Source organism: Pseudochaenichthys georgianus, chromosome 8 (assembly GCF_902827115.2).
Source record: "Pseudochaenichthys georgianus chromosome 8, fPseGeo1.2, whole genome shotgun sequence".
NCBI lineage: Eukaryota > Metazoa > Chordata > Actinopteri > Perciformes > Channichthyidae > Pseudochaenichthys > Pseudochaenichthys georgianus.
The window spans coordinates 7,012,466-7,026,324 of record NC_047510.2 but is presented as its reverse complement, the minus strand read 5'-3'; the positions used below and the strand labels follow the sequence as shown (position 1 = coordinate 7,026,324).

The following is a 13,859-nucleotide window of genomic DNA, read 5'->3' as shown; positions in this document are numbered from 1 at the left end:
GAACTTCGTTTTATTCTCGGTGTAAAATGCCTATTTAAAGTTACTTTGGCCATTAAAATGCGTTTTGATGTCATTTGATGCGAGAAATATGAGTTGTTATTTCAGATTATGTGTGCAGTGGATGTACATGATCTTTAGTTTGCTAGTTATTACGAAGATTACTTCAGGAAATGGTGTCTATACAACGTTTTCATTGTTACCAAGGTGGTTGCTAGGGACGCTGCTATCGATATTATTTCTGTTATGTTGTGTAACTGTTTAATGGTGTTATCTTTATTACTACCCCCTTCCCCGTCAAAGTATAGTGTTGGTCCACAGCGCAAACGTATTAGTTTAACAAAATCCGCATCTAAAATGGTGCAGAAACGTTATTTTCCCCTGTACAATTCCAGTCTCACATCTCACAGCACATCGTCATTAACAAATACCGGAAACAGCCCGAAAACACTTTATTCCGAGTGTACTTGCTTTTCTCTTTGAAAGTCATCACATAACTGCATTGTAATACACGGTTCGGCTGCATTCAATATTACATATCTGCCGTAGTTCGGTATTTATAGAGCCCTGATGAGAAGACTTCTAGACAAACATGAGGAACTGCTGCCAACACTGGAAACGTGACGTGGATCATAAATATATCAACAATTAAACAACATCTTACATTTCTTTTCACACAATGCGTCTCCTTGCAGTATCAACACTAATTCGGCGGACTTTTATATTTGATCCAATTGGTAGATAGGCTGTATTTACACCATAAAGGTGCACAGCTGATATAAAGGGATATAAAGCATGTTATTGAATTTCATTATTTTCATTATTAGATATTAATAGAATCCCTATAAAGTATGTTCATTACTCGTTATTCTCTACTAATAGTTATGTAAAGACTGTATATAATGACTATTTTGCACATCCCTTTCAAGATTTCAAGATTTTCTAAGGTTTATTGACATATCATATAGGCCTACACAACTATGGTGTAGTTATGCATTGAATGAAAAACTTGGGTCGCAGGTTCCTCAACAGTGCATTACAAGACATTTATCAATATTTGTGCATACCTCCAGCAATGTTAACTATGTTGAAGCACTTATTTTAACTGATATTATACATATGTATTATACTCTTATAAGATGTATGTAGATAGAATAAGAAATGTGCAGAATATGACAATTTAATGGTGGAGGTACACATATTGAAAGATGTCTTGTGATGCACTGTTGAGGAACCTGTGACCAACATTTTTCATCTCCGACCTTGTCAGGTATTGAACAATCAATAAATAAAGAACACAGAATTATTAAATATAAAACACAGAATTTGTGTGATTATACTAAATGATTTACAAATAAACACCACTGCATATTTACAACTATACACATGCTGATGTAACGCAAATGTTTTCAACTTGGGATCAATAAAGTATATCTTATCTTAAGATGATCGATGGCTACTGCCATATTTGCACAATGTGCCTCTGAACCTTGACAAGTGCATGTTTCAGGCTCATCAATGAACAACAGGAGGGGTCACAGACATAAGACCAGCTGTTAAATAAAGCTCTTCTGACCTTAGCTTTCGTGTGGGTATATATTAATGCTGCTATTATGGGCACAAGCAATTTTCACAATTATATGTTTTAAATTTGAGTGTTCCTATCCCCTAAACCTCCAGGGATGTACACAGTTTAATACTGGCAACTTCTTATTATGGGAAATATGAAAACGTCTTTTAAAACTACAACTCCCAGTAGAGACGTGCCATAGATAGAGAACACAATAGCCAGCATGTGTAGTTCTGGGGAGCGCGGTGGACCCGTTCAAATCCAGTTTTGGACAGTCTGCCGTGGTTCCATCCCATTTCAAGTGCTGTTCGACGCTCTGCACACTCTCCAATCACAGAGCTTGAGGACTATCACGGGGTTTGTCAAGCGAAGCGGAGAGAATACTTACTTCAGGGTATAATATTCTGTAAAGCAAATGAGCTGCTCCGACCCTCGGTCCTGACGGGCTCCAACTTGTGTTTATTAATCAAACAAATAAATAAATAAACACAAGGATAATTATGTGTTATTGTTGAGTAAATGGAGAATTGCACAGGGGAAAATAACGTATCTATTGTGGTGATTGACATTATTCACCCACGGATCTATGGGTTAGGGTATTGTTCTGCACGGACATTTTAGTGAGCCGGACTTCCTGTCTCCGCCGGTCTTCGCTTCCCGGGCATGAAGCTGTTTACATGTGTTTTGAGATGCTAAATAAAAGTCTAGCTTGTACCTTTGATACCCCGCCTCCGACTCCCATCTCTCGGCACCACACTATGCCACAATTTTAGATGCGGATTTTGTTAAACTAATACGTTTGCACTGTGGACCAACACTATACATTGACGAGGAAGGGGGTAGCAATAAAGATAACACAATTTTACCCAACATAACAGAAATAATATCGATAGCAGCGTCCCTAGCAACCACCTTGGTAACAATGAAAACGTTGTATAGACACAATTTCTTGAAGTAATCTTCGTAATAACTAGCAAACTAAAGATCATGTACATCCACTGCACACATAATCTGAAATAACAACTCATATTTCTCGCATCAATTGACATCAAAGGGCATTTTAATGGCCAAACTAACCTTAAAATAGGCATTTTCCACCGAGAATAAAACGAATGTCGGCCATGTTTTTTTTTTCTGCAGGGAGAAATGTGAAGATCACGTGACATAGACGCCAGCCATTGGAATGAATGGTGAAAGAAAACGTAGGCATTTTACAATTTCAGAGGCGTTTTCGTAGAAATATTACGTCCTACGTTGTGGACCAACGTAGTTATTACACGTTTTTTTATGAGACTGGGTTGGCACCCCTGATTATAACCTCCTTTAGCTTAGAAACCACTGGACCTCCATTGACGAAAGGAGAGGAGAAAATGCTGCCCCACAATGCCTTGCAGCCGCAGCATTGTCGGCCGTTCACGGAAAACAACCGATTATGACCGAGAAATTATATCATGAAAGTTACGGTGCTTATTAAGCATTTTAAAACGTATGTGGTAAGTTGCCAAAGTGCTTTGTTTTGAACGTTCATCAGTATTATAATCAAAAAGAGAAATATGAACGTTAGTTTTTACTGAAATTATCAAATAAAGTCAACATTTCAGTCTTTACTGAGCTGTGGGGTTTGTTCAACTTTTAAAAGATGTTTGAATGGTGATATACACAGTGATAGATGTTAAGGACTAATGTTTATAATAAATACATTTGTATTGATTTTAAGATCTTTAGTTCATACAATCATACGTATTGGGATCATTTGTATTAATGTGGACCGGAGGGAGAGGGTGACGAGCATAAGTTTCACTTTCCTTTTTTATTTCAATTCCAACTTTGGTCATGAAGAATATGTTTCTCTGTTGTCCACGTTCATAAAGCAAAGCAACAGCATCAGAGCACGGTGCAGAGTCTCTAGATGAGTTTACAGTAGTCCCTCGTTCTTATTAAACATCCATGTTGTAGTCCGCTATAGAAAACTGTAGTTTCCATAGTTCCCCACAGCAGCAGACGCACATTCATGACGTCCGCTGGCGAATCATAAACACGTCGGATGGTGAAAGTGCAGTCGGATTCTCTAAAGTACCGCAGTCTCTTCTCCTAGGCTGAAGTAGAATAGTCCATTTAGCTTAGGAACCTTCCTAAAGGAGTGAAATGACCCGGAAGTCCCTCAGTGGCAGCCATGATAAGTGCCGTTCGAATTCTCTAGAATGATGAGAATGAAAGGAAAGGAGGTTTCAAACTTCCTTTATAACCTCCTTTAGCTTAGGAACCACTGGACCTCCCTAACCGACAGGAGAAGCGAAAATGCTGCCCCACAATGCCTTGCAGCCGCAGCATTTGCCGTCACTCAACAGTCGGCCGTTCACGGAAACAACCGATTATGACCGAGAAATTATAACATGAAAGTTACGGTGCTTATTAAGCATTTTAAAACATAGGTGGTAAGTTGCCAAAGTGCTTTGTTTTGAACGTTCATCAGTATTATAATCAAAAAGAGAAATATGAACGTTAGTTTTTACTGAAATTATCAAATAAAGTCAACATTTCAGTCTTTACTGAGCTGTGTGGGGTTTGTTCAACTTTTAAAAGATGTTTGAATGGTGATATACACAGTGATAGATGTTAAGGACTAACGTTTATAATAAATACATTTGTATTGATTTTAAGATCTTTAGTTCATACAATCATACGTATTGGGATCATTTGTATTAATGTAGACCGGAGGGAGAGGGAGACGAGCATAAGTTTCACTTTCCTTTTTTATTTCAATTCCAACTTTGGTCATGAAGAATATGTTTCTCTGTTGTCCACGTTCATAAAGCAAAGCAGCAGCATCAGAGCACGGTGCAGAGTCTCTAGATGAGTTTACAGTAGTCCCTCGTTCTTATTGAACATCCATGTTGTAGTCCACTGTATAGAAAACCGTGGTTTCCATGGTTTCCCCACAGCAGCAGACGCACACAATGACGTCCGCTGGCGCATCATAAACACGTCGGATAGTGAAAGTGCATTCGGATTCTCTAAAGTACCGCAGTCTCTTCTCCTAAATCCTTTTGAATTCTCCTATCCACTATCCCTTAACCCCGTGACGTTTCACTCAGAGGTCAAGGAATAGACGATAGGGTTAGAACTTAGGAGCTGATCTTTGGACTATTCGACTGCAGCCCTAAATCCGTTTGAATTCTCCTATCCACTATCCCTTAACCCTGTGACGTTTCACTCAGAGGTCAAGGAATAGACGATAGGGTTAGGCTGCGTTTCACTTCTCTTATTTTTCATTTCCTCGCTCCTCGGTCTCGGTCTCACCGGAAGTTGATTTGTCTGCGCTATCTTGAGTAGCGTCCCAATGGCCTTATTTTTGCCAGACAAGCGAGGAGCGAGGAGCGAGAAGCGATAATGGAGGAGCTATAATGGAGGAACCACCAGACCATCCTTCGATGAAATCCTCAGACACTCGCCCCGCCCCCTTACTGTGTATCGCTCACTGATTGGACGATGCAACGCATGCACTGATCTGATGCTTCTTGACATGAGAGCAGTTTCCCAGCGGAGTGAAGAAAACACATGAACCTCACGGGAGTCACTCCTCAGTCTATACCATGTTTTGTTTCAATTAATGTATCATTTAGTTACACATATGTGATATATATCTGAACAACGAAGTGGTCAAAAATAATTGTATTCATTTTTTGGAAACATTTTCATGATCGCTTTTTTTGTTTTACATTTTCATTTATTGTCATTTCCATTCAGTCAGTCATTAAGTGCTATTTAAATGTTAATGTGCTACATATCCACACAAACAAAGTGTGCAATCCAATGAATGTTAATCTAACTGGGTTTTGATAGATATCATATCTCTTTTTCTTCTCTCAATTATTTTATTTCTATTGTGCACTCTAATCAATATTAATCAAACTATTGTTCATTTATACATTTGGCGTATATCTTTTTTGAGAATGAGTTCTTATTTTATTTTATTTATTTGGGCCTACAACAGATGATACAAATGTTTGTGTCAGTAAATGTGTACTAACAGAGGCGGGGGTGTGTGTGGAAATAACGGGGACAGAGCTGGCTGCTGTGCAGCGGACGTCGCTTCACGTGACGTTCGGAGGAAAGGGCGTCCCATTGCTCTTAAAACTCATTTCCCTGCTTCTCGTGGTTTCCTTGCGTCTCTCCATGCTTCCCTGGTGGGAGGGACTAGTCACAGGGAAACGACGCAAGTGAGGGAAGCAAGGATTCCTTTTAACCGAAGTGAGAAGGGCCCATAGACGTTAGGAGCTGATGTTTGGATTATCCGACCGCAAACCATGATTTAACCATGCATTTAAACAGTCCTTCGGCGCCACTCGATGACGTGCAGCAGAGAAACGGCCACAGTCTCATATGAATTCCTTCTTTGTTCAGTTATTTGAAAACGTCTTCCTTTGGCGTCATCTGGTGGTAATATTGAGAAAGACACTTTGGAAAATAAACCTTGTTTTAACAGCTTTAATATTTACATAATGAATCAAAAACATTTATGTGTAATTAACTCAAACTAATCCGAAGAGCAAAACAACAGATTCATTCAACCATTATACATTTCTCATCCTGCTCCCTTTCCTTTTTGTTAAATAACTCACAGACCTCAAATTCTTCAACTATATTTTTAAATGAAGGTCCATACAAAGTTTGTGAATATTTCTATACAAAATTATGAACAAACTAAGAGATTAAGGCCACTGCATATCTAAAACGTTGCACTTTGGTAGAACAAAAACATGGGAACAACCACATATTTAAAAAAAAAAACGACTTCTAGATGATACACAAAAGCGTTGCTTACCAATTGTAAGTGTCTATACCACCCATGTATTTCTTTAATTTCCTACACCTTAAATTTAAACACAATATTATGAAACTAGCGTTAAAATTATGATTTGTAAATTGTGTCTACATATGTGTTAGTCTACACACGTTTCCGTTTTTACTGGGTACATTCGGTTGGTCTGGGTAACTGGGATTATTTTTATTTAGACTGCATGTTTTAATTTGCTTTTAAAACGTATAAATGGTTCTCGCGGTTTCTCCATTCATCCAGAAGTCGCTTGTAGAACCTTCCAAGCATACGTCATCACGCAAGTCACCCACGCGGAGCTCTGTGATTGGTCCAAAGCGGAAAGCTCGAGAAAGGACCAGAAGGTAGTGAGGAAAGTATAAATACGTGACATTTGCAGTTTCCGGCATTGAGACATCCAGAATATCGAGTAAGAAGCCGCATTACGTGACCGAGACATCGTCTTTCTATTTGGTCGCCTTATCCTCATCTTTCATCGAAAGTAAGTACGATTCTTCTGTTTTCTGTAACAGTTTAAATGGTTTTTTTTTCAAAACGGCTATGCCATAAATAATGTGTTATCCTTAAAATTATGTGAAAATGACAATTAAATGTCGATAAATTCAATGTAGCTACGGTAAACGTTGTCATACGGTGACATATTCACCAAACTCCCTTAGAAAAACGGCACATTTTAGACTTACTTCTGCTATAATAATTTTTCCTTTATAGTTTAATTTGTTATTTTTGCACATTGACTTTAATAGATAGTTTTTATTTAAAATCATGTGCAAATTATAGAACTTTCCTACGTTGGATTAAACGGCTGTTTAAGAGTTTTCTCCTACTGGATAACAGTTACACCAAACGGTCAATGTTAGGCTTCCATTAATGAAGAGGGCCCCAGTTACAATATAGGAATAAACTATACTTTGAGTTTGCTCCCAGCCTACCGAATGATATGTTTCAGTTTTAAAGGTTGAATAATGTAAAGTAACCCGCTATGTTAAATTATTTGTTGATTTAGCCCTATGACCTTCACATTTCCTGTGAATGTGCTGTAATCTTTGACATACCATGATACAGCTTTTTCTATTGAAGAATGAACTACCAAAGTCCATCTAAAGCAGGTGTGTCAAACTCAATGCCCGGGGGCCAAATCCGGCCTGCGACTTCATTTTATGTGGCCCACAAGAGCTTGCAAATAATATAATACGGTTACATGCCACTTTACAGTATATCTTTATGTTCATTTTAATTTATTTTTATCTTTGATTTATCCTTAATTTTATTTATCTCTGTGAATCTGTGCTGTCCTGTTTTTCAATCTTACCCTGTTGCTGTTAAACTACTGCATTTCCCCACGAGGATTAATAAAGGTCCATTTTATCTTATCTCACAGAAGCATGTTGCCCATAAACTACATGTCCCACAATGCATCTCATTTTGTGACATGTGCACTAAAGAGACTTGCAATGATTTGCCCTCGACTTCTGCTTTCAGACGTAGTTAATTATTAAGTTATTACCCTATCCAATACAAATCCAATGCAGAGGCAATAATAATATAATACATTATTTCATATATATTATGTATTTATATAGTTACAACAGGACCTTTGAGTGCAACCATAATGCTAATGAGGCCCACGATGAAATTGAGTTTGACACCCCTGATCTAAAGAATCTTCAAATGTAATTTTAATTTGTGATCTAATTAATGAACTGCCCCTGAAAAACATTCTGCTTTGAAATAGGCAATTAGAGTTAGTCTACCTTTTTTAGTTGTTAGTTATACACCCATGTTTAATCATTCATTTGACCTGTCCATAAAATAAACAACTCTAAGTTAGATATTAAATAGATAATTCAGGCTGGGCAAGATGTAATTCATAATGTAATAATAGTTGTTGTATGTATCTACTTTTCTGATTTACCTTACTATTTATATTTTGTATCTGCATCTTTAGGACAAAAATTAACATCAACAAAGATGTCTGCAGCTAAAGGTGTAGCGATCGGCATTGACCTGGGCACCACCTACTCTTGCGTGGGTGTTTTCCAGCATGGAAAAGTAGAAATCATCGCCAATGACCAGGGCAACAGGACCACCCCCAGCTATGTGGCGTTCACTGACACCGAGAGGCTCATCGGGGACGCAGCAAAGAACCAGGTGGCTTTGAACCCTAGCAACACGGTGTTTGATGCAAAGAGACTGATAGGTAGAAAGATTGATGATCCAGTGGTGGAGGCAGATATGAAGCACTGGCCCTTTGCAGTGGTTGGAGATGGAGGGAAACCCAAAATAAAAGTGGAATACAAAGGGGAAGACAAAACCTTCTACCCTGAGGAAATTTCCTCCATGGTCCTGGTAAAGATGAAGGAAATTGCTGAGGCGTACCTTGGCCAAACTGTGTCCAATGCAGTCGTCACAGTCCCAGCGTACTTCAACGACTCCCAGCGACAGGCCACCAAAGACGCAGGTGTCATCGCAGGACTGAATGTCCTGAGGATCATCAACGAGCCGACGGCAGCCGCCATCGCTTACGGCCTGGACAAAATCAAGTCAGGAGAACGAAACGTCCTGATCTTTGACCTGGGTGGAGGCACCTTCGACGTGTCCATCCTGACCATTGAAGACGGCATCTTTGAGGTAAAATCTACGGCTGGAGACACTCACCTGGGTGGAGAAGACTTTGACAACCGCATGGTCAACCACTTTATGGAGGAGTTCAAGAGGAAACACAAGAAGGACATCAGCCAGAACAAGAGAGCTTTGAGGCGGCTGCGCACAGCTTGTGAGAGGGCCAAGAGAACGCTGTCCTCCAGCTCCCAGGCCAGCATTGAGATCGATTCTCTGTGCGAGGGCGTCGACTTTTACACCTCCATCACCAGGGCGCGATTTGAAGAGCTGTGCTCCGACCTCTTCAGGGGAACGTTGGAACCTGTGGAGAAAGCCCTGAGGGATGCCAAAATGGACAAGGCACAGATCCACGACATCGTCCTGGTTGGAGGCTCCACTCGAGTCCCCAAAGTCCAGAAACTCCTGCAGGATTTCTTCAATGGCAGGGAGCTGAACAAGAGCATCAACCCAGACGAGGCGGTAGCTTACGGGGCTGCCGTCCAGGCGGCCATTCTCTCAGGAGATACCTCGGGCAACGTTCAGGACCTGCTGCTACTGGATGTGGCACCTCTGTCCCTTGGTATCGAGACAGCTGGAGGAGTCATGACATCTCTGATTAAACGCAACACCACCATCCCCACAAAACAAACCCAGGTCTTCACCACCTACGCTGACAACCAGCCCGGGGTCCTCATCCAGGTCTACGAAGGAGAAAGAGCTATGACCAAGGACAACAATCTGCTGGGCAAGTTTGAGCTGACGGGAATCCCACCCGCTCCACGAGGGGTCCCGCAGATCGAGGTCACCTTCGACGTGGACGCCAATGGCATTTTGAACGTGTCTGCGGTGGACAAAAGCACCGGCAAAGAGAACAAGATCACCATCACCAACGATAAGGGCCGACTGAGCAAGGAGGAAATCGAGAGGATGGTGCAGGACGCCGACAAATACAAAGCTGAGGATGACATTCAGAGGGAAAAAATCTCTGCCAAGAACTCCCTGGAGTCCTACGTCTTCAACATGAAGAGCACTGTGCAGGACGACAACCTGAAGGGCAAAATGAGTGAGGAGGACCAGAAGAAGCTGATGGAGAAGTGTGAGGAGACCATCACCTGGCTGGAGGACAACCAGCTGGCTGAGAAAGAGGAGTACGAACACAAGCAGAAAGAGCTGGAGAAAGTGTGCAACCCCATCATCAGCAAGCTGTACCAGGGAGGAATGCCTCCAGGCAGCTGTGGAGAGCAGGCCGGTGCCGGCTCCCAGGGGCCCACCATCGAGGAGGTGGACTAAAAACAATATGGACTCTTATCACCGTTTCAATTACACTGTAACGTTTATAGCTTATTCTAATGTGTTTATCATTAAATTAAGATGGTAATGTTTTGTTTATATATCCATTTGAATGTACCTTTCATCTCTGACTTGCTTGACTCCGAAGGGCCTAACATCAAGGAGGTGGCCTGAAAATTGCTCCTTGATGTTGACTCTGTTATCACTGGGACCGTTTCAATTACAACAGTAACTTTATAGCTCATTTGAATATGTTTTTATAATTAATAAAGATGTTTTGGATTATATGTTCCAGTTCAATGTACTTTTCATCTCTGTCTTGCTGGACATTGCAATAAAGATGAAACTTAAATATTTTTGGTGTTATTTTGGTTTCTGGTTTAAATCTTAGAAAAAAGTTTAAAAGGAAAAGATGTCCCAGATGCTGCCTCCTAAAAGTTATTTATTGCAGGACTGTCCACGATGGTGGATAGTTTTCTGACCATCTGTAGTCATTACTGCCAGATTTAAATTAAAATGATTCCCATTGGCTTTAACAATGTTGCAGCTAATATAACAGATTATGGGATGTTTTAGTTGCATACAAATAATAAATAAATATCCCTTGAAAAAACAACTTTTCTATGAGGATTATAATCAAAACAGTGGTTAATGATGTACATACTAAAATTGAACTATTGTATACCCCAGTGTAGACATACTAAATATTAAAGTATTACTATTGCAATATATTAAGTACCCAAAATAAAACTACTGGCAACACAACATTGACCATTGTAGTATTAGATTATAATTGTGTTAATAGTTTTAATGTTGCAGCTGGCAAAGGTACATTTAATATGTATTCAATACAAATAAAACAGTATAAAGTAGCGCTAAAAAAGTGTGTTGTGTAAATGTAACTAATCCCACTGCTTAATTGACTACGGACAATGAAAATATTGTTTTTGAAGGGTTTGTTCGTTTTTATTTGTCACATAATCTCGTCCCTATGCTGTGACATTTTCTCAGATTGCATTCCATATTTGTTCATCTAAAGTATTATGTTACTTATTACAGATATTTCCAGGATATTTGTACATGTTAAGTGACAATATTTCAAAGTTTACCAAACCCTGGTACTGTATATACATTTATTTATTCAAATGTAATTCCCACCTGCATATTTTAGTGATCACATGTTATGGCTAATGTGGATCTAATGAAATACATACAAATAAATAAATAAGTGCTAAACTTAACATTATTAAATATATCCCAATTTAAAAAATTGTTCTTAGAAAAAAAAAAAATCATTCAATATTGCCTTTATTTATTTATATCCTTTTATTTTGTGAACCGGAAATTTCACAGGAAATAGAACAAAACAGTTTCCGGTCACCACTTGAGTCCCGCCCCACTAGTCTGTTCCATCTTGTCTTGAGCAAAGAACAAAAAAAGCCCGACCTCGGTATGGGGCGCATATATTAAGTCCGATTTTAAGAGTATATTTCTAAAAAACGTGAGGTGTAACGGGACAGCATGCTTGGAAGTGGGGCACCGCAGAGAAACCACAGCCACACCCCGGAGAACAGCTAATGTTAACGTTAGCTTCCAAGCTATCGAAGCTAAGCTAGCTAATTAGCTACGGCTAGTATCATAGGAGAGGACAAGGCAAGCTCCTATTTGAACCAGCTAAACTAGCGGTGTTATTTAGAGACCGTTAATGAAATTCACCGTCGGGACTGCTGCGAACATGGAGCAACATTTGTGTTGATTGTCTGCAGAGAGGAAAAGACCCGGGCTATGAGGATAGAGGCTCGCTAGCCCGCTCCTACCAGTTATTTTTCGTTCCGGAGAGGAACCACAATAAGCCGCGGTAAGTGATGCTACATTCAGCTAGCTGTTAGGACGCTTTAATGCTAAGCTAACCAAAGTTAGCTGTTACAGGGGGGTTTCAAACTTGGTGACAGAATCTGAATGTATTGTCAAGCGACTTTGGGTTTTCATGTACAGGGATTTGCCTTGGTCTCTTGGTGCCTAGCATAAACAAAGAGGCAGGAAATGAATTTAAAAATCGAAAGCAAGTTAAAGCCCCAGACAGATAAGTATAGAACACTAAAACATTACAACCAAACGACTTAAATAATATATCTTACTTGGAATGTAAGAGCTGTTCAGTTTTTTTAAGTTGGGGTTTTCCGCAGAAATGGGAAAACATACGAGTGTCTTTTATTATATTTTCAGGGGCCTTCAGTTAAAAAAGGATTTAGTTTAAATATACTACCGTTCATTCTGATGGATCGTGTGCAGTTTTGTATTCAGTTAAATGTATTTAACGCTATTTTTGTTTGTACATGACATAATAGACCGTAAAGCAGTGATGGAGAAAGTATTCAGATTCATTGATACAGTTAAAGTACTAATACCACAGTGTTAAAGTACTCTTCACAGAGCTCTGCGTTTGAGATATTACTTCATTAAAATGATGTAACTATAATCAGGAATATATGGTTAGACTTTTGATAGTATAACAATATCCGATGTGACTGTATGTATGTATATATGGTATCATTAGATTATTATTAGTCATGCATTAATGTGAAAGCAGGATTTGACCGTGGTAGTTGGTTAAGGTGGAGCTCATTTTAAGCTATTAACGAATGAATATTTCCAATATAGATTCAATTAATGATACTTCTGTCAATACATTGTTTGTTTTATAAAAATAGTGAGAAACAATTATATCAAGCACGATGTGACACCTTCACATGTTTGTTTGTTTTAGTCCAATCTTCAGCATCATTACTAATACATTTTCATTATTCAAAGGGAAAGGCAGCAAACTAAACAGTGTTTTGTGGTTTGGTAACAAATAAAGTGAGCATATTTGTATTATTAAACATCAAGTTGCATCCATGAGGAGTAAATACTGGATTATAATGTTATGCTCTCACCACAAGAAACTTTCTTTTAGCCTGGTTACAATCTGATCAACTGACTCGCTTATAGAAGTGTTACTTCTGACTAATTGCATAGTTTTATTGTTCGTTATTTATCAGGGTATACTGGAGGACATTTATTACATTACATGCTACTTGTTAGACGCTGTTATCCAAAGCGACTTACATACTCAGTACTGTGGGCAATCCCCACAGGAGCAATTTGGGGTGAAGTGTCTCAGGGACACAACGACATGCTGACTGCAGTGGGGTTAGAACCTGTGACACGCCTCTCGAGATGGGCTCATAATGTCCAAACAAAAGTATCTTAATAGCTCCAAAGTTATATTTTGAGTCAGAGGTTGATGTAATGCTTATGTATACTTTAACCAAAGCCACACATCTAATTTCTTCCTAAAAATAACAATGGAGAGATCCAGTTTGATGTAAAGCTGATATAACCTTGACGTCTGCTTTGGGAGATTGGCATTGAATCATGGAAAAGTATTCCGTTTTCATTCTGCAAGCTCCTGTATGAGTAGCATGCAATTTTCTGTATTATGGTAACCGCTAACATGTATTCTATGTCATTAGTGGCACAGTTTGTGGACATTTCACTGTTAATGCTACAGTATCAACTTTT

General features: G+C 39.2%; 2 protein-coding genes across 3 annotated transcripts in view; both read left to right on the top strand.

Moving 5' to 3' along the window:
• The first annotated feature begins 6,776 nt into the window (after positions 1–6,776).
• Positions 6,777–10,651, top strand: LOC117450714 (heat shock 70 kDa protein 1). Its single transcript, XM_034088634.2, has 2 exons — positions 6,777–6,885; positions 8,353–10,651. The coding sequence occupies exon 2, from the start codon at positions 8,376–8,378 to the stop codon at positions 10,293–10,295; it is 1,920 nt and encodes a 639-aa protein (XP_033944525.1). The 5' UTR covers positions 6,777–6,885; positions 8,353–8,375; the 3' UTR covers positions 10,296–10,651.
• Positions 10,652–11,693: 1,042 nt separating this feature from the next.
• taok2a (TAO kinase 2a) overlaps positions 11,694–13,859 on the top strand; it is a 32,362-nt gene continuing 30,196 nt past the window's right edge. For both annotated transcript variants that reach the window (XM_071203943.1, XM_071203942.1), the window contains exon 1: positions 11,694–12,153. The gene's annotated coding sequence lies outside the window, so the exon portion shown is untranslated. The remainder of the gene's footprint in view (positions 12,154–13,859) is intronic.